This window comes from Candida oxycetoniae, assembly GCF_023343755.2.
Source record: "Candida oxycetoniae strain CBS 10844 chromosome Unknown scaffold22, whole genome shotgun sequence".
Classification (NCBI taxonomy): Eukaryota; Fungi; Ascomycota; class Pichiomycetes; order Serinales; family Debaryomycetaceae; genus Lodderomyces; species Lodderomyces oxycetoniae.
Window position 1 is genome coordinate 149,962 of NW_026055448.1, and position 18,703 is coordinate 168,664.

An 18,703-nucleotide genomic window follows, 5' to 3' on the forward strand; every position below is an offset into this window, starting at 1 on the left:
AGAGAGAGACAGATATAGGAGGAAGGAAGGGGGGAGCTATCATTATGGGATCAAGGTTTTTTGCAGATAATTTTTGGTCGGCTGATTACATTACAGGATTATCGCGATTGAAACAAGAATCAACGTTATCGATAAACCAATTACATGATTTTAGAAAACTAGCTTTCAGTTACTTGAAATATTACTTTCTGAATAGCGAGTATTTTGCCAAGTCCATTAGGGAGCTATTTGATGGTGAATGTTCGTTTGCCAATGGTATTGAGTCGTTACTGTTGAACTCATGTTATAACACTTTTATAAGTGAGATGGAGTCAGAATCGGTTATTATGCTGAATTTGGCGGCAAGCATAGATAAATATGTTGTTGACGATATAACCAAGTACTTGAAATTTCATGAACCAAAGATCAAACGGGAGCTTTCGAGGTTAGAGGAGTTGTATGATGAGTATGTCAAATTGTTGAAGAATATTTCCAAAACTAAACACAAGTACGTCGAGCAATTGCATTTGAAGGAGTTTGCAATTGCTAAGCAGAGAAGGATGAAAATAGAAGGAGAGGAATCCGACTATAGTGACGAAGAGTCATATGTGGAAGAAGAACAACAAGAAGAACAAGAAGAACAAGAAGAGGAGGCGAGAAAGGAGGCGAGAAAGGAGGCGTCATATGTGGGAGAAGAAGAAGAAGAGGAGGAAGAGGAAGAGGAGAAGAAGAATACAATTAGATTGAGATTTCCCTTGCGTATAGGTCCAGCGACTTTTGACAACTTGGAAGAACTAAAAATAACGCTATCTCAACTTATAGCCAAAACCCCCACTACAAAAAGAACGATTCCGCTACCTGGGTATAAGGAAGAAATATTTGTAAGTGATTCTATATGCAATGTGTTGACCAGTTTAAGAATACGAGGATTGAGTCCATCAAGATCGAATCTTGAAAAGTTTGGCCAGGGTCTTCTCGATTTAAAGCTCATTACTCCAACAAATATATTTCTGCGAAAATTCAAAAGTGAAGCAGTTTGGTTTGAATGGTCTGATTTAGCTTTGCAAATTGCTGAATTCAAGTCTTTTCATTCCCATTCTCGTACTTTTTCTACTTCAACTTCTTCTTCTGATGCACGCACTTTGCCATCAAAGAATTCAGCAAGATCAAACAACCACAAAATGACCTCCCCTGCTTCAAAATTGATGAATAACATGGCGGAAACAACCACTAGATTCAACGCAATGTTTAATACGGTAAAGAGTTCAATATTGAAAACAAACCATTCTGAGATTTTAGCGGAGCTCCTAGACCAGTACAACGACCAGATATTAGAGTTACAAGAATATGTTTACTTTTTGGAAAAGGGTTTATTTGACATATCGCAGTATTTGGAAAAATTTGAAAAAGTAAAGATTCAAATAATCTATAAATGCTCAGCAAAGTTACTGGATCTCATAGTCCATTTTCATCACCAACAAGTTGCATCTATTGACAAATTTTCCAAAACTATTACGCAGATAAATCAGGTATCGAATTACGAATCAGATTTCGATACTGCTTTGCAAAATTTTAAGAGTGGCATTTATTTTCCAATATCACACCCACTCCTCCCACAAAAGGAGCGCGAGCAAGTTGGCAATTTGCCGCAAAATCTAGAGAAGCAGTTTGATTTGTTTAACGATATTCCATTGCAGTTGTTAAATTGCCAGGTTTTCGAAGAAAAAGAAGAAGAGAAGCGTGTTTTGAGCGTGGCATCTGTTCCAGTACTTCTTTATGAAATAATAAGCATCCTAGAGTTGGAAGGAGACATCAACCATCTTCGGAAACTCTGGCTACAGCCAATTGACTTCCAATCTCAATGGCGAGTCAAACAGGAGTTGACTCAGTTAATTGCAGATTACGCCACTGGCACAGAGCAGGAAATTCAAAGCAATGTTACAGTCTCAAGTGCCATTATCACTATGGTTATAGATAATTTAAAGTCAAGAAAAACAGAGGAGGTGATTGTGTTTCTAAAATGTTGGTTAATGGAGATCAAGGATTCTGTGATACCTTTCATTGTGTTTGATTCTGTAGTAAATGAGTATGCAGAAGATGGAAAGAAAGACACTAAAAGCAATTTGATCAAGCATTTGGGGTCGATACCCAGAAGCAACTTGGCATCGTTATTATGTATTATGGAACATATTTGCAAAGTCTTTGACATTTACACGTTTAGTAACTATCGTTTGTCTGACAGTTTTCCTGAAGCTTCAATTACAACAAAAGATGACTCGTTATTGGAACTGGTTTCTAAAGAGTTGAACCTGATGCAAGTGATTGGAGGAATTCCTTTTGTGCATTTGATAATGAGACCATGCTTGGCCAAGAATTTTACAGGCTTCAAACCTCCATTACTGACCTATGTGGAGATATTGGCAAACTTGATAAACCCTGAGATTAGGTTGGAGCTTTTCCATATTATAGTAAATTATGAAAAGAAACTAATAGAGAAAAAAGAGATTGAAAAACAATCTGGATTACAAGTAAAGAGGATGATACCATTGCAAGAACAAAAGTTTCAATTTCAACCTCAGCTGAATGAACCACCAAAGACTCCAAAGGAAGAAACGGTTCAAGTATTACTTACCGATGAGAAGTCAAAAACTAGTAATGTCGTTAGTACACCTCCACTGGAGGAGCAGCAACAGCAGCAACAGCAACAGCAACAGCTGCAACAGCTGCTGCTGTTGCTCTTTCTGAAACAAGATTTTTCCAATCTCAAAGCTCCACAAGCCTTGAGTGCAGAAGCTTTTTCCTTGAGACCTTTCAAAACTCGATCTACACCAACTCCATCACCATTGGGTTCACCAAAATATTTACATGATGAAAATTCTGAACCGCGTAGAGCGAGAAGTGCGAGTACTTCATTCCTCGTGCCAAAGATGGATATTGAATTTGAAGGACACTATAAAATATAAATGCAAATACAAAACATCACGTTTCGTTGATTTTAACGATTACCATCTTTGAATGTTGTCATTGTGATTTTTTCAACTTTTTTCAATTGCTTCCTAGTGATAAACAACAATGCAAACAATGCCAAAGTAGAAACTACAATAACACACTCGAATCCGTTATCGGTTTCCTCTATAAAATTTTCCAAATTCATTCCGTATAATGCAGCAAGGTATAATGCAATACCCATAGATAACAACCCTGTTGAAAATTTCAAACCTAGTAGCATTAATTCGTTCCTATTTGAGTCCAATAAAACGTTAATAATTTCTTCGGTAGTCTTGATTTGAGATCTCAAGTTCCCCACGGTTTGAACAATTTCGTCAGCATGTTTATAGTACGATTCTAATAACATTTCAACCTCTGCGTGGTTTGTGCCGGTTCTTGAATCGGTTAAATACATATCATTCAACTCGTCATCTCTTTCAAGAAGATCCTCTAGCAAGTCTCTAATCAACGTTACTTTCTGTTCAAACAGCGCTAATTTCTTCAGCTGAATTAATAAATATCGGAGCTTAAATCGTTCTATGCTTTCATCTAGACTTTCAAGAATATTAGTCACTACTGTATGGTGGACTTTCATCTCTGTGGTAAGATTTGCAATAACGTGCATTAATATTGCTTCCAATGCTCTGAATTCGTAATATAGTTCTCCTTCTCCTACTCCCAACGCTTCTCCTACTCCTACTCCTACTCCTACTCCTTCCCTTGTTCCTACTCCCCCCTCTTGATGCTGAGTGGGTTTGGTCTTTAATTTATCCCCCAAGTCATGAAGAAACTGCAACTGTGACCGGCTCTCGTGCATTTTTGTCGAGGGAGTTGAAGCTGAGGCATTAGATCCAAATATTGTCACTTTATCACGCTGGATTAACGCTCTAATATTTAGCAAATTCAACATTATACAGCTCTTTCTAGTTACTAAACTAGGCACAAGTTCAATATTGTGTAGCACTAGCGATGGTGATTTCGTGGCAGTTGCCGAAGTTGAATGCTTGGATATCTTTCGAAAATCTCGTGGAACTAAATGGTACTGTTTCATGAATTCCGATTTGGGGATATCTTTGCCATGACATACCATATCACCTTTAGCATCAAATACCGTGCATTTGATCAACTCGCTATCGGCATTCTTGGTCGACGACGACGAAAGTGTCTTTGAAATAAACAAATCTTCAAAGCTATCACCTTTAGACCTTGTTCCAGCACGCTGATCACGATTATGGTGACGATGATGAGCTTCGGATGAGCTTTTAGCCGGTAAAAGAAATCGTCGCGATGAGCATACTCCACGTCGCAGTATCCGACAAATACCAAAAAAATTGATAAATCTCAGTACCCTGGGTATCATAATTTATTAAAACAACCTCAACGTCCAACAGAAATCCAGCGTTTGACCACTAACAACCTACTCTTCAACCTTTTACTTACTTTGCAAAAAAAAAACCGTTTCTAGCCGATAAAGGAAGTTGCAATGTTGCACAATTTTTTTTCGCAATCAAAACAAACAAACAAAAAAAAAAAAAAGTGAAAAATTAAAACAGTACAGGTTTAGGTGAATGGTTCGAGGAAAAGTGCAAGTATATTTCGGTTGGAATTGGGTTTTGGCCTCATGAGAGTAGAGTCTAGTGATGAGCTAGAAGTATTTGAAGAAGTAGGACGAGGCGGATTTGGAGTTGTATACCGAGGGATAATTAAATCGAGCCAGGAAGAAGTTGCAATTAAGCAAATAGATTTAGAACAAGATGCAACAGATTTAATTGAAATCAATAAGGAAATTCAGATAATGAGTGAATGTAGGTCACCGCAGATTACATCGTATTATGGGTCATTTGTTAAAAACTACAAATTGTGGGTAGTCATGGAATTTGTTGATGGCGGGTCTATATTTGAGTTATTGAAGGCTGGGACTATTGATGAAACGACGATTTCTATAATTGTTTTGGACATTGTCCTGGCATTGAACTATCTACATAATCAAGGTAAAATACATCGTGATTTGAAAAGCCAGAATATTCTAATCAACAAGCATGGAGAGATTAAACTAACCGATTTTGGGGTTAGCACTCAGTTAAGCTCGAGTTTTTCCAAAAGAAATACAACAGTAGGTACACCATATTGGATGGCTCCCGAAGTTATTCTCAACTCCAATGGCGGTCACAGTTTTAAAGCAGATATTTGGTCTCTTGGATGTTGTTGCTACGAAATGTTTACTGGGAAACCACCCTTACAGAACCATTATGCACCGATGAAGGCACTACGAAAAATATCACAATGTGAACAAAATGGCGATTTCATCAAGATGATTGAACTAGACAAGTTGGAGATCAGTGACGAGTTTAGAGATTTCCTCAAGAGCTGCTTTATTGAAGATGCAAAGATTCGATATAACGGTAAAAAATTGATTAAGCACAAGTTTTTAAATCGTAAAATATCCAATAGTCGAAAGTTTGTAAAAAAGTTGATTACTAGAAAACAGTTGTGGAATCAAGAAAACCAAAGCATTAGGAAGCAGAACTTTTATGTGCCAACAAATATTTATAGAAATCAAGTACAGTGGAATGGCGAGGGGACAGGGACAATGGACAAAATGGGGGTACAATTTGACATCAGCTTAATTGAGGAGGAAGAGGAGGAGGAAGAAAAAGAGAATGAGCAGAAGAAGGTGGATGAAAAAGAGGATGTGCAGAAGAAGGTGGAAGAAAAAGAGGTCGAGCAGAGGAAGGAGGAAGAAAAAGAGGATGAGCAGAGGAAGGAGGAAGAAAAAGGGGATGAGCAGGCAGCGGTGGAAGAAGAAGAAGAAGAAGAAGAAGAAGAAGAAGCTCCAATACAAACTACTACAACATCGTTACTTACCAGAAATGTTTGTGAACAATTCTACAAAGGAATACTCAATAAATCACTTATAAAACTCGATGCGAGATTAAACTTAACAAAGAATCAACGAGACCAAATAGCACGGTTAAATAAAGATATGATGTCACTCATTTTTGAAAAAGACAACAAAATAGTTTTATTTCAGTTTCTTCGGATAGTTTTCAAAGAATTGAGTAAAGAAAGAAACCAATCATTGGGTAAATTGATACTTCCAAGCAGTTTGAAAAATAGAGATTTACGAGATAGTCCATGGTCAAACACAGCATCCGTTGCGACATCTACCATGAATGCTGCTGCTGCGCAATTTGAAGCTAAAGATGAATTAGTGTGGCCAAGCCGATTTGACGAGATTGAGAAAAGTTTAATGGATTCATGGATTAAACGAATGAAGGAAGCTCACTGAATTTTTTGCAAGCAAAAAACCCATCACTTTTTCGCAACAATCAATAAAGTTTTAATCAAACCCGTGTATGTCGGTAGCAGCTAGTGTGCTCCACTATCGAGCAAAACTATGTCGGTAGCAGCTAGTGTGCTCCACTATCGAGCAAAACTATGTCCGCAGCAGCTAGTGTGCTCCACTATCGAGCAAAACTATTTCGGTAGCAGCTAGTGTACTCCACTATCTTGCTCTTCTCGATAGTGTGCTTGAGGATTAATTTCAAAGACGTTTACCACCCCATCTAATGCGCCGCTCACCAAAACTCTTCCTTCCTCAAAGGTATCCAACGATAAAACAGGAGATATGCTTTTGTTGCCCTTTTGCTCACCTTTGTAATGCCATACTAAGCTCTTCAGTTTGATATCCCAACATAGGATGCCATTTGAATCACTGCCACTAACAATCAAGCTGCTGCTTCTGCTGCTTCTGCTGCTACTGCTGCTACTGCTGCTACTGCTATTGCCACTAAAAGTGACAAATTTCAGTTCGCAATTATACTTTACGCAAACGACACTATCTTCGCCAGCAATAAACGTTTTGACGACTTTATTCTCCATGTAGTTCCATAGTCTAATAACACCATCTAGACTAGTGCTTAACACGAATTTGCCATTTGGTGATATTTCAACATAACCAATTGGAAAATTTTGCAAATCTTTAGTAGAAAGCGATACCGTTGCAGTTCCATGAGACGTATTTGTTGTTAGCGTTTTTAAACACTGAAAAGTTTCTAAATCAAATAATCTAATCAAGCCGTCGTATGAGGCACTTATTATTATAGAATTATCTGGTGTTAGTGTAAGACTTGATATGGGATCAGAATGGGCAGCAAGTGTCGTTAGGCTCCTTCCCGAAATAATATCCCATATCGTAATTGTCTCATCTGCTGAACCACTGATTAGCAAGTTTCCCTTGGAGTTGAACTGGATGGTGGTGACATGATACGTGTGTTTTTTGAACACCTTGAGACACTTGGATGACGAAGCACGCTTGTTAAACGACCATATTCGAATTGTTAAATCGTCTGAACACGATGCTATAATCGATGAGTTTGTAGGCGAAAACTTTATATCCGATACATTCTTTGTATGCCCAACTAGCTCGGTTACAAGACCTCTTGTCTCGAGATTAAAGATTCTAACAACTTTTGCTGTAGATACTGCTAACAAGGTTCCATCGGGTGATATTCTCACTGCTGTTACAGGTTGTGTCTCTTTAAATGTGTATACAAGGTTATACAAATCATACTCGTTTTCCTTGACGATGTTAGCACTAGCACCGTCACTGTCATTGTCAACATCAACGTTGGTGTCCTTGTCGTTGCACCTTTCATGTAACGTTACCCCCATTTCTCGCTTTCAATAAACCAAACAAACTCAAACCCTTCCTTTTCGCTCAACCTTTTAATCTTTCCGCTCAATCTTTTGTCGCTCAATCTTTTGTCGCTCAATCGTTTTTCGCCCTTTCTTACTCCTTTTGATAAATCTTCAAAGGTTTGGCCTTCTACAAGCAAAGTTGATTTTTTTTCCACCTAACCTTGTATGGAAGCACGCAAATAAAAAGAGGAAAACATCACCAACATATTACCAACTAGCAATCAGGATATTACCTACTAGCAATCAAGATATTACCTACTAGCAATATACAAATAGCGCCTACTAACAATACACTCTACCATGGACCATCACCAATCAAGCAACTTATTCAGATTCAGCTTGTCACAACTAAGACTCCCAAAATCGGCTAGGTTGAGAGCATTTGGAATCTACTTTTCAGGCGCCTTGTTCTCCATAGGATTCTGGTCATTGATAGATGCTGCTATCTTCTCGAAAACGGTGAATGCTTCAAATGTCCATGTCACATTTATAGATTGGATCCCATTGATTTGTTCTCTGCTTGGAATGCTAATTGTCAATTCTATCGAGAAGAATAATTTAATGAATACAGACCAGCAAGGCGGTACCAATGCCGGTGGCTTATTTGATGATTCAGGAAATTACGTATGGGCTGCCAGGATCATTTTGTTTTTGGGTTTCAGTTTATTGGCTGGTGGTGTAGCTGGTAGTTTTATGGTTTTCATATTAAAATATTTGATGAAACATTATGGTTTCCCTACATTGGGCATGGGTGTTGCTAATATCGTTTGCAATTGCTGTGTGATGTTGAGTTGCATTGTCTTGTGGTTATCACAGAACATCGAGGATGAATATAGCTACAGCTTGGCGTTGTAGAGTAAGAGAAAGAGTAAGAGACCAAAAAAGAAAGAGAGACTACAATAGAAAAAGGTTAGGGGCAAAAGGACAGCTTCCCTTCCTAACTCCTTCCACCTGTGCTTATTTTGATGCTTATGAATAGTGTATTTCCCCTTTCCTCCTTTTTTTTTTTTATATATATAGAGGAAGAAGAATTCTATAAAACCTATCAAATTAATTGATATTATTAAAAAAGGAGGAGAATCTAAAACGCTCGTCAACTAATTGATACTTTGAAAAAATAAAGGAATCTAAAACATTGATATGATGGATTAGTGAATGTGAAAATGAGTCGTGATTCGAGACATGGGTGGTTCCCTATAAAAGTATCGTGATTAATCCTGTTCACTGTTGCACTTTAAGTACTTCTTTATAGGGACCCAATAATTCATATTCAAATTCACTAAAATTAAACAATTTCAACTCAATTGCAGTGGAAGAACCTCTAGGATATACTTTAAACTCCTTTGATTTCAATTCATCAAAGAATGGGTGCGCCATTACTCTTCGAGGACTGGCTCTTGATTCTGGATCATATACCAAAATCTTCATTAATAAATCAATTGCGTCTGGAGGCGAATTGCTAAAAATATTGCTAAACCTTTCTTCAACTGAGCAGCTGAATAGCTTTGTAGTGTACATATTGCCGCGATACTGGGGGTTACTTTTAAAGAAAAAAGTATTTGGTGGTGGTCCTAACAATTTTGCAATTTCTTTCAATTGTGATTCAGGAGCTTGTCCTTGAAAAATGGGCTTACCCAAAAACATCTCGGCAACAACACACCCCAAGCCCCATATATCTATTTTCGTGGTGTATAATGAGCAACCAACAATTAACTCAGGAGCTCGGTAGTACCTAGAACATATATAACTAACACTAGGTTGATTTGGTTCCAATTTCTTTGCTGAACCAAAATCACAAATCTTTAATCGAATGGTTGCAGGGTCAACCAAGACATTTGATGGTTTTATGTCTCTGTGGCTTATACCGAATCCATGTAGGTATAACATTGCCCTTGCCAACTGGAAAGTGTATGCTTTCATGTGCGGGTAAGGGATGGTGTACTTTGATTGTCGATAAAATTTGATTTCAGATTGCAAATTCGAGGGTAAGCATTCCATCACCAAGTTTTGGTACACTTTATTATCAATTGAGCTCTTTTTATCAAAAAAGAATCGTAAACTGACTATATTAGGGTGCTGGACAACTCTCAATATTTCCAATTCTCTTGATTTGTACTCGGTTTGTGCGGGTACTCGCTTGATGGCAAAAGGTCCCAACCATTCGTCTTTGGCAAGGGCACCGGCACCGGCACCGGCACCGACACCGACACCAACACCGACACCGACACCGACACCGCTGCTGCTGGTGGTACTCGATATATTGGAATTTGGTTCTGAATTGTCATACCTCAATACTGCTTCAACAACGGTTCCAAACGCGCCTTCCCCAATTTTCTTGTATTCGCGTATTGTCATTCGATTTGCCGTGGATGTCTTGTTATTGACAACTTGAGGCAAAGTGTATTCGTGCACTTGCGCCGGTGGTGCCTGTACCTGTACCTGGTGGTGGTGATGGTGGTGATGGTGCTGCTGCTGCTGGTGCAGCGGATCCCGATGGTACAAATTCTGGGTAGCCGGAGTTTCTGTTGATTGTGTCATTCTTTTCCAAAATGTGTGCCCAAATAGCTTTATCTTTGATTACCCCCTAGTGCTTTCCAAAGCGTGCTTCAACTCAAAATAAACCAACTCTAACAAGTCTAATAGACTAGTAATATATAATTAAACCTCTAAAAGCTCCTCACTATATGTGAGTTTTTGAAACACCAGTGGGACCAATTAATGCAAGAGCCACTTGGACGTTTAATTTTTACTCCAAGTAAGGTTTTTTTCTTTTGGTGTACTTGTAAAACCTTTGTTGTTAATCAAACACTTTGTTCTTTTTTCCTATCCTCAGACTAGACGAGGCAAGTAACTAGGCGAGCAAAGCGAGTCTAGTCGAAAGAGACTAGACAAGAGACTAGACAAGAGACTACAAGAGACTAGACAAGAGACTAGGCAAGAGACTAGGCAAGAGACTAGGCAAGAGACTAGGCAAGTGACTAGGCAAGTGACTAGGCGAGCATAGCGAGTCTAGTCGAAAGAGAGAAGAGAAGAGAGATGTAGGCTATTCATTACTCACTACTCACTACTCTACTCATTACTACTCTGCTCATTACTACTCTGCTCACTACTACTCTGCTCCTTACTACTCTGCTTACTACTCATTGCTCATTGCTACTCTACTCATTACTACTCTGGTCACAACTCGCTGCTCGTTGCTCACTGCTACTCTGCTCACTACTCACTACTCATTCTCATTACTACTCTATTAGTTGATACTAGTCTACTCATTACTAGTCTGCTCGTTACTCTACTTATTATCACTGTTCACTAGTCTCTACTCACTAGTGCTCCTCTCCACTAGCATTTAAGATGTACGTGTAAGGACGCCACATGGAGTATTCATTGTGGAGCCAAATAGAGTTGGGTTTACAATCTGTATAAAGGTGTTGATGTATGGAGATAGAAGTATACTCGCTTTGCTCGTCTAGTCGAGAGAGAAAAGAGAAAACAGATATAGCATCTTGTATAGGAGAGCATTTCTTTCACATGTAGTAAAGGTGATTGTGAAACAAGTGGTCTTTTTATTTGCTTGGTTGTTGAAACAGACTTGATGGGTTTTTTTCGTGTTTGATACAACGAAACTAGACGAGCATAGCGAGTCTGAAAAGAGAAGAGAGTAGACATATAGACTATTCATTACTCACTACTCACGACACTAGACGAGCGTAGCGAGTCTGGTGGAAAGAGAAAAGAGAGTAGACATATAGACTATTCATTATTCACTACTCACTACTCACTGCTCACTGCTCACTACTCTACTCATTACCACTCTGCTCATTATTCTACTTCTTATCACTGCTCACTAGTCTCTACTCACTCCTGCTCCACTAGCTCGCTTTACTCGCTAGTGTCCAAATTTTGCACCCAAAAGGAAGCAAAAAATAAATTACATGTCTATAACGAAAGTGCAAAAGGACCACACACACAACAGATTCATCTTTAGCACTACGAGATTTGTTTCTATATCAAACGAAAACAAAGCTACAAAGAATACGAGATAGTAGAGTAAGTCAGTGTCGGTGGAGCAGCACTGACTACACCGACTCTATTGATCAATGTTTCCAACTGCTGTTTGAATTTACTCTCCTCTTCTCTCTTCTCTTTTCCCTCTTCTCTCTTCTCTCTTCTCTCTTCTTCCTACTCCCTACTCCACTACTTACTAATCTCTACTCACTAGTTGCTATTCACTACATATTGCTCCACTAGCTCGCTTCGCTCTCTAGCATTGCGCTACTTCTAGTGCTTTTCTATCCACAATTGGTAGCACCATCGATTACTCTACTAGTAAAAGATTGAAAAATCCTCAAAGCTTAATGCCTTGACATAATCAAACAACACCTGTGCACTGTACCATATCACCACTTCACCAACAAGCATAACCATATAACTCCTTCCCCCAAACATGTTTCTAAAGAGGTACATCAACTTTCAGCTGGTGCACTCGCTACTATATAAACCTGTCACCACTCGCAAGACTTTATCATTGTCAAACAAGTATTTCTCAACGTCAAGACCAACTTCTCAAATAGACTCAAGCGAAAAGACCAGCCCCTTATCCAACTTGGCAACCACCTATAGCACGCAAACAAGAAAACAGGATTTTCAGGATTTTCAGGAATTTCCGGAATACAAGCCGTCAACAAATAAACCTAATGAGAAAATAGTGTTTTGGAAATTGTATGCTACTTTCAATAGACACAATACAAGGTGCACTCTAGTTGCAGTGGTTGAAGATCTCAACTTTATGGAAAATAACAAAGACTTGTCCTATAACGAAAAAGTGCTCTACTATTTACAATTACCTCATAAAGTGAAATATAGTGTATCGGCAGGTATGTTGGGCTTTAGAAAATCGCAAAGACAAGAATACGAAGCAGGGTTCCAAGTAGCAGCTAAAATGTTCAAGACTATTGAAGAGAAAAACTATATCGGCCCCAATGACAAGATTGAGTTGGTTTTAAAGAATTTCGGTAAGGGAAGAGAAGCTTTCCAAGCTGCCTTATTAGGTAAAGAAGGCTCAAATGTGAAGAACAATATCGTTCGAATGACAGATGCTACTATACTTAAATTTGGTGGTAACAGAGCAAAGAAATTACGTCGTTTGTAAATACAAAAATGTTACAATCTTGATATACTGGTTGTGTCTCTCTTACTCTCTTAGCTATACTTTCTTAACTATCCTTTCTTAGCTATACTTTCTTAGCTATACTCCCTTAGCTATACTCCCTTAGCTATACTTTCTTAGCTATACTTTCTTGGCTATATGGTCTCTTCCCTATATAGTCTCTTTGCTATATCGTCTCTTTGCTATATACTTCCTTAGCTATACTTCCTTAGCTATATACTCCCTTAGCTAGTATACACCCCCTCAACGAGCAGAAAAAAAGAAGGGAAAACAAATTATATAAGCTGAGGTCTCTAGCCCTATACACACGTGACATTTTCTTATCCTCATCTCTTTCTCATACGCTTGGTAGCAACACACTAACAAAGCGCTGCCGGATTGCGCACAGTGAAGAAGAGAGAGTGAAAAATTTCACCAAGGGAATTGAAACCTTTTTGAAATAGGTAGAGTATTAACCATTTATTAATATTTACATCATTAGCAATGGCTCGTATGTTAACGATACATAGTGGAATCCTATGGGAGGGGTATTTACTAAAGGGTAACTTAAAAGTGTCCTAAGGGGGGTGGGGGTCCCAGCTTGCAAGTGTTGAGGCAAGTGGAACTGGGTATTATTTTGAAACAGTTGACCTATTCAACTCCTTTGCGAGCTAGGATTACTGCTTCAAGTGGTTGTAATAGGCTTTTACTTGGGATCTGGAAACATCTACAAACTACGATATTTGTTTTTCAGCAATATCTACAAACTACGATATCCGTTTTTTCAGTAATATCTACAAACTACGATATTCGTTTTTCAGCAATATCTACAAGTTACGATCATTCATCATTTTTAGCGATACCCACAAGATACTATACCCACATGGTACTATACCCGTCACCTTAGCGATACACCCACAAGCCACCATATTCATTACTATAGTGGCTATTGTTTTTCAAGTTTTATTTTTGGACCGTATACTAACTTCCACCCCTCTAGCATCTACGAAAGCTTCAGCTGCCAAAAAGGCTGCTTTGAAAGGTACCAATGGTTCAAAAACTCTCAAAGTTAGAACATCAACAACTTTCAGGTTACCAAAAACATTAAAATTAGCAAGACAACCTAAATACCAAAAGAAATCAGTACCTCACTACAATAGATTGGATGCTTACAAAATTATCATTTCACCAATTGCCACTGAAACTGCAATGAAGAAAGTTGAAGATTCAAACACATTGGTTTTCCAAGTTGACATTAAAGCCAACAAGCACCAAATCAAAGCTGCTGCCAAAGAATTATATGACATAGATGTTGATTACGTTAATACCTTGATTAGACCAAATGGTACTAAAAAGGCATTCTTGAGATTAACTGCTGATCACGATGCTTTAGATATTGCTAACAAGATTGGTTACATCTAAGGAGGCTTTTGGTTATGTGTGGTTTTTTTTGATTTAATGTGTACATTTACTAATATACAACGGTTTATAAGAAAAACAGAATTTGAGAATGGAATTTGTAGATGATGGACAGAGGAGCTAACTGTTATCATGCAAAATAGTAAATATGGCAGTCAATAAACTGGGATTAGCTTGAAAGAATTTCCTCTAAAGTTGAGTGAAAAGTCCAATAGTGCATTTGATACCTACCAATCAATTGTCTTGTTTGCAATTTCAATCTCAACTGAACTTTACTATTTTTATCCAACAAACGAGTTATATCATTATACATCTTTTCAACTCTATCTTGTTCAAAAACATCTTCAATTTCTATTAAATTGAAAAAATGGCAAACTTCTTCATCATTGGATATTTCGACAAATATAGTGTCTTTATTGTCATCTTCTAATATAATTCTAAACGGTGCAAATTGCAAAGTTCTTCTATATGGTCTTATGGTGAATGGTTTGAAAGGTAGCATACCAACCAATTTCACTGGTCCGAAATTTACAAGCTGGTGGCCTGTGTGCAGCGTTTTCTTCTTACTCCACTGATTTAGTTTATTGACTGTATTGATCTTCTCAAAGAGCCGTGGGGACAAACCATCGTATACCAGTGTGTTGTTCAATGGAGAAGTGGGTACAGAGGGGGGAGTTGCTTCTTTGGGAGCGGGGGCTGATCTCTGTTCAACAAACAGATTGGGAGGTGGAGCAGTAAATATTTCAGATTCAGTTAAATTAGAAGCAGAAACATCAATATCGCTGTCTGAATCGCACAGATTATTAAGTTCTCCAATTTGAGATTCGATATTTAGTTCCACCACCTCCTTCCTTCCCCCCCCTTCCCCTTCCTTTTCTTCCTTTTCTTCCTCCCCCTCCTCCTCCTCTTCATCAGTGAGATCAATAAATTGAGTTTCTCCCATATCTCGCTCTTCATTGAATTCAGGAAATTGAGAAATATTCTCAATTTCCTCCTTTAATCCACCATTTCTTTTTATAAACCCTCTCAAGTTGAAATACTCAACTACCTGCTCAAGCTCTAGGCGACCGCGGAGTTTCTCGTATCTATCCAACAAATTAACAAACTCTCTTTCCACCCCCAGCATTACCTCATTAATATTAAATCGATCACATATCCTAAGCAGATTTGTCAATCCATCAATAGCAGTTTTATTCTTGACTCTTATATCGAAATTCATCCTGGCAAAAATAGGATCTTGGGGACTTATCCGTTCAAACTCGTCACTCAAATCTTGATGTTGTTTCGGCGACATCTCTATACTGAATATGTGGTCTTGTGGCCATACCTTATACTTCAGAATATACTCGAGAACCTTGGGTGGTAACAATCCTTTGCGAACACACGTATACGTGGGACACATGGATAAATCTGTCACTAACAATAATCCTGGAGTCTTGCTTTTATCATCGCGATCCCATGATTTAGCATAAACTATGATGAGTGGTATATCCAAACGAATCTTAATGTTTAATGGATATATATATCGCGGATGCGGTAGCTCCTGGATGAGATCATGTGTAACAGTTTTTGGAGGGATAACTGTCACCATGGTTCTTTTTTTTTTTATTTAAGGGGTCGATAGTGTCTATCTAGTCAGTGTGCTCCACTATCTCGCTCTGCTCGAGAGTGTCGAATTGAAGTCTCAATAGTTCAAAACTATTCGGGTAAGACTGAACTTTTGTGAAAAAGCTTAATTGGCGTTGTTATTACCACTTGCCAATACCTTGTTTAATACCTTGTTTTCTACTCTTCTTTTGTTTACTATTGTTATTTATTTTTCAAATGCTCATCGCGCGTTGAACTCATCGCGATGACCATTTTGGCATCGCGTTGATTGAGATTAGCAGGGTTTGTAAATGGGACGTATGTAATATCGTAGAAATGGTCTAACTTGGTGCTTCGCATACTAATCTGAATATAGGTAGGATTTATAAACGTAACAAGAAAGAGTCTTTGCCATCGACATCGACTTTGACTTCTGTTTCAACCCCAGTTACACCACAAGACTTTTTCGATCATGGCTCATCGGAGGAGGAAAGTGGAGATAGATGGCTTGGTTCAGATATAGCAAAATCGCTTCGATTTTATCAAAGAGCATATACGGCATATCGAAAGTGTATCCTGTTGAGTTCTGTACCGATTCCTGACGCATATTACAACTCTTGTAGATTAGCATTGCAAGTGTATCTTCTATTCAATGATTGCGGTGGATTGAGGAGGATGATAGAGAGCAGGTGCGGGTTGCAGAATATCGAGGAGGTTGTTCATGCTTCGGACTCTATAGTTATGGACTTGCCGCAGATTCTTAATTTACATTTGGAAAGTTTGCAAGTGGTTAAAGACCAGGAGGGTGATTTGCTATTCAATACTTTGGTGGTTTACACGGAAATAATGGAGTCTGAAGCGATGCAAGAGGAGATTCACGAGAATATGGTAACTTGTTTTAAAAATGCAACGACGATTTTTGATAAGCTTGTTAAAAAGCAAGTGGAGGAATTAGAGAGTTTTAATAGCAAATTATTACTGATAGATACTGCTATAAATACAGCGCCGTCATCATCACAACAACAACAGCAGCAGGAACAGCAGCAGCAGCGGCAGGAAGAAGAGGAACTATATGAAAGCGAACGGGTTGTTCAACCCGTGGACTTATTCGAGACTGTTATTCTTGGCTACAGACTTGTTCAAGCGATTTATGAAAACACCGATAAGCTGTATCTTGAAACAACTCATCTGTTGACACAATGTTTATCAACTATGGATGAAATATCACGAGAGCTTATCAACAAGTACAGTACACAAACATGTAATAGAAACGAGATGTTGGACAATATCACTAGTCACCAAATAAGCGAATTAAAGATAATCCGCGCAAGCATAACCGGCTTGACAATGATGGCCAATGTGCAGCAAGTCATGGAAATGTGGTCAAATTTCTTTTTGCAAGAAGTTGAAGTGGAAATTGCTGAAAAATATATGGTTTGTTCAGATAATATCCAAAGTTATTTAGAACGAGAAGATATTAGTATTGAAGGTTTGAAAAATAATGATGAGCAGCAATTATTGTGGGATGCTTTGAGATTCCAAAACACCCAGCTCAAAAAAGCACAAGAACTACTTCAGGAAACGCTTGCTATTAAAAAAAGAGCTCCACTGGGTGTGGAATTGGGCATTGGTTCATTAATTGTACAGATATCCGAGCTTATGATTGCAAGAGTGGATATTAATCTCCAAATGAGTTTACTTGATTTGCCAATCGCGGCACAGAACCGTAAAGTACTTGAACAAAACGTCAAGAACTTGTTAAAGTCAGCAATAGCTTTAGCGGGATCACAAGGCGGGTTACGTGAACGACAAATTGAAAAATTCAATAGATATCAAAAAAGGAATGAAGCATTGTTTAGATTATGTTTGGTAAATGGCGAGACAAGCTTGGATAAGTTGGATAGTGTTATCACTAGAGAAGAATGGGTCTTGGAAGTTCCAGTTTTGCAAAAGTTGGGATACTATAGTTTATTTTTAAAGGATATACTTGACGAGATGACAAGTAACGACAAGTAACAGAATCAAGGAGATGAAGTACAGAATCAAGGAGATGAAGTACAGAATCAAGGAGATGAAGTACAGAATCAAGGAGATGAAGTACAGAATCAAGGAGATGAAGTACAGAATCAAGGAGATGAAGTACAGAATCAAGGAGATGAAGTAACAGAACCAAAGAGATGTAACGTATAACAACAGATCAACTCATTTATCAAGTTTTCCCTAAATATAACCTTCAACCACAACCTCCTCATCCATATCCTCAGGAATATCGGTGACATTGTTCATCCAGTAATTTTCAGCATTTTGGTCTGCATAAACACCACTCCCATTCACGGGATCTGCAGGCGAACATCGGCTTGCCTGATTGAATATAGAACTGTCTATATACTGTATACTTATCGATGGGTTTCTTGAGTTGTTCAATATAACCTGTACTATGTTAATTTTTATCAAATGTATTATCCAAGCAACCTTCATTTTTTTGCAAAAAAAAAAATAGTATAATAATGGGCTCTACGAAATAAGCGAGCTAGCCGTTTTTGCTTTTGTATAGGGGTCAACTAGTGAAAAACTAAGGTTCTGTCACCATAGGGCCAGATCACCCACAAAAGCTAACGTTATATAGTGGTATTTATAAATTTTTTTAGGTCATCTCGGTTGACGGTCATACAAAACGTGTCTCCTTGTTTTTGTAACTTTCGGCCGTGGCAATTATTAGCCGCATCGTGTATTCCTAATACAGTAATCACCGAGGCTATGAAGTTTTCTTTATCTCTCTATTGAGTCAATGATCAATTATCGAATATAATCACGTGACTATATGATTACATTCTTTTCTTAATAAAACTATCAATTATCAATTATCAATTATCAATTATCAAT

General features: G+C 38.2%; 10 protein-coding genes across 10 annotated transcripts; 6 read left to right on the forward strand and 4 right to left on the reverse strand. All coding sequences in view use genetic code 12, as the record gives it.

The window, feature by feature from the left end:
* Nucleotides 1-44: 44 nt before the first annotated feature.
* KGF56_002997 (uncharacterized protein) lies at nucleotides 45-2,942 on the forward strand (the record flags this gene model as incomplete). Its single annotated transcript, XM_049324285.1, has 1 exon — nucleotides 45-2,942. One exon carries the CDS (start codon nucleotides 45-47, stop codon nucleotides 2,940-2,942), a length of 2,898 nt encoding a protein of 965 aa, XP_049179981.1.
* A 32-nt stretch (nucleotides 2,943-2,974) lies between these two features.
* On the reverse strand, nucleotides 2,975-4,327 carry KGF56_002998 (uncharacterized protein; the record flags this gene model as incomplete). The annotated part of the gene is made up of 1 exon (XM_049324286.1): nucleotides 2,975-4,327. The coding sequence occupies one exon, from the start codon at nucleotides 4,325-4,327 to the stop codon at nucleotides 2,975-2,977; it is 1,353 nt and encodes a 450-aa protein (XP_049179982.1).
* Nucleotides 4,328-4,588: 261 nt separating this feature from the next.
* On the forward strand, nucleotides 4,589-6,256 carry KGF56_002999 (uncharacterized protein; the record flags this gene model as incomplete). The annotated part of the gene is made up of 1 exon (XM_049324287.1): nucleotides 4,589-6,256. One exon carries the CDS (start codon nucleotides 4,589-4,591, stop codon nucleotides 6,254-6,256), a length of 1,668 nt encoding a protein of 555 aa, XP_049179983.1.
* Nucleotides 6,257-6,459: 203 nt separating this feature from the next.
* SWD3 (Swd3p) lies at nucleotides 6,460-7,641 on the reverse strand (the record flags this gene model as incomplete). The annotated part of the gene is made up of 1 exon (XM_049324288.1): nucleotides 6,460-7,641. The coding sequence occupies one exon, from the start codon at nucleotides 7,639-7,641 to the stop codon at nucleotides 6,460-6,462; it is 1,182 nt and encodes a 393-aa protein (XP_049179984.1).
* Nucleotides 7,642-7,968: 327 nt separating this feature from the next.
* Nucleotides 7,969-8,523, forward strand: KGF56_003001 (uncharacterized protein; the record flags this gene model as incomplete). The annotated part of the gene is made up of 1 exon (XM_049324289.1): nucleotides 7,969-8,523. The coding sequence occupies one exon, from the start codon at nucleotides 7,969-7,971 to the stop codon at nucleotides 8,521-8,523; it is 555 nt and encodes a 184-aa protein (XP_049179985.1).
* Nucleotides 8,524-8,889: 366 nt separating this feature from the next.
* KGF56_003002 (serine/threonine/tyrosine protein kinase) lies at nucleotides 8,890-10,206 on the reverse strand (the record flags this gene model as incomplete). Its single annotated transcript, XM_049324290.1, has 1 exon — nucleotides 8,890-10,206. The coding sequence occupies one exon, from the start codon at nucleotides 10,204-10,206 to the stop codon at nucleotides 8,890-8,892; it is 1,317 nt and encodes a 438-aa protein (XP_049179986.1).
* A 1,906-nt stretch (nucleotides 10,207-12,112) lies between these two features.
* KGF56_003003 (mitochondrial 37S ribosomal protein YmS18) lies at nucleotides 12,113-12,817 on the forward strand (the record flags this gene model as incomplete). Its single annotated transcript, XM_049324291.1, has 1 exon — nucleotides 12,113-12,817. The coding sequence occupies one exon, from the start codon at nucleotides 12,113-12,115 to the stop codon at nucleotides 12,815-12,817; it is 705 nt and encodes a 234-aa protein (XP_049179987.1).
* A 501-nt stretch (nucleotides 12,818-13,318) lies between these two features.
* Nucleotides 13,319-14,236, forward strand: RPL25 (60S ribosomal protein uL23; the record flags this gene model as incomplete). The annotated part of the gene is made up of 2 exons (XM_049324293.1): nucleotides 13,319-13,325; nucleotides 13,815-14,236. 2 exons carry the CDS (start codon nucleotides 13,319-13,321, stop codon nucleotides 14,234-14,236), a joined length of 429 nt encoding a protein of 142 aa, XP_049179988.1.
* Nucleotides 14,237-14,402: 166 nt separating this feature from the next.
* On the reverse strand, nucleotides 14,403-15,824 carry KGF56_003005 (uncharacterized protein; the record flags this gene model as incomplete). The annotated part of the gene is made up of 1 exon (XM_049324294.1): nucleotides 14,403-15,824. The coding sequence occupies one exon, from the start codon at nucleotides 15,822-15,824 to the stop codon at nucleotides 14,403-14,405; it is 1,422 nt and encodes a 473-aa protein (XP_049179989.1).
* A 307-nt stretch (nucleotides 15,825-16,131) lies between these two features.
* On the forward strand, nucleotides 16,132-17,836 carry KGF56_003006 (uncharacterized protein; the record flags this gene model as incomplete). The annotated part of the gene is made up of 2 exons (XM_049324295.1): nucleotides 16,132-16,138; nucleotides 16,197-17,836. 2 exons carry the CDS (start codon nucleotides 16,132-16,134, stop codon nucleotides 17,834-17,836), a joined length of 1,647 nt encoding a protein of 548 aa, XP_049179990.1.
* Between the last annotated feature and the right edge of the window lie 867 nt (nucleotides 17,837-18,703).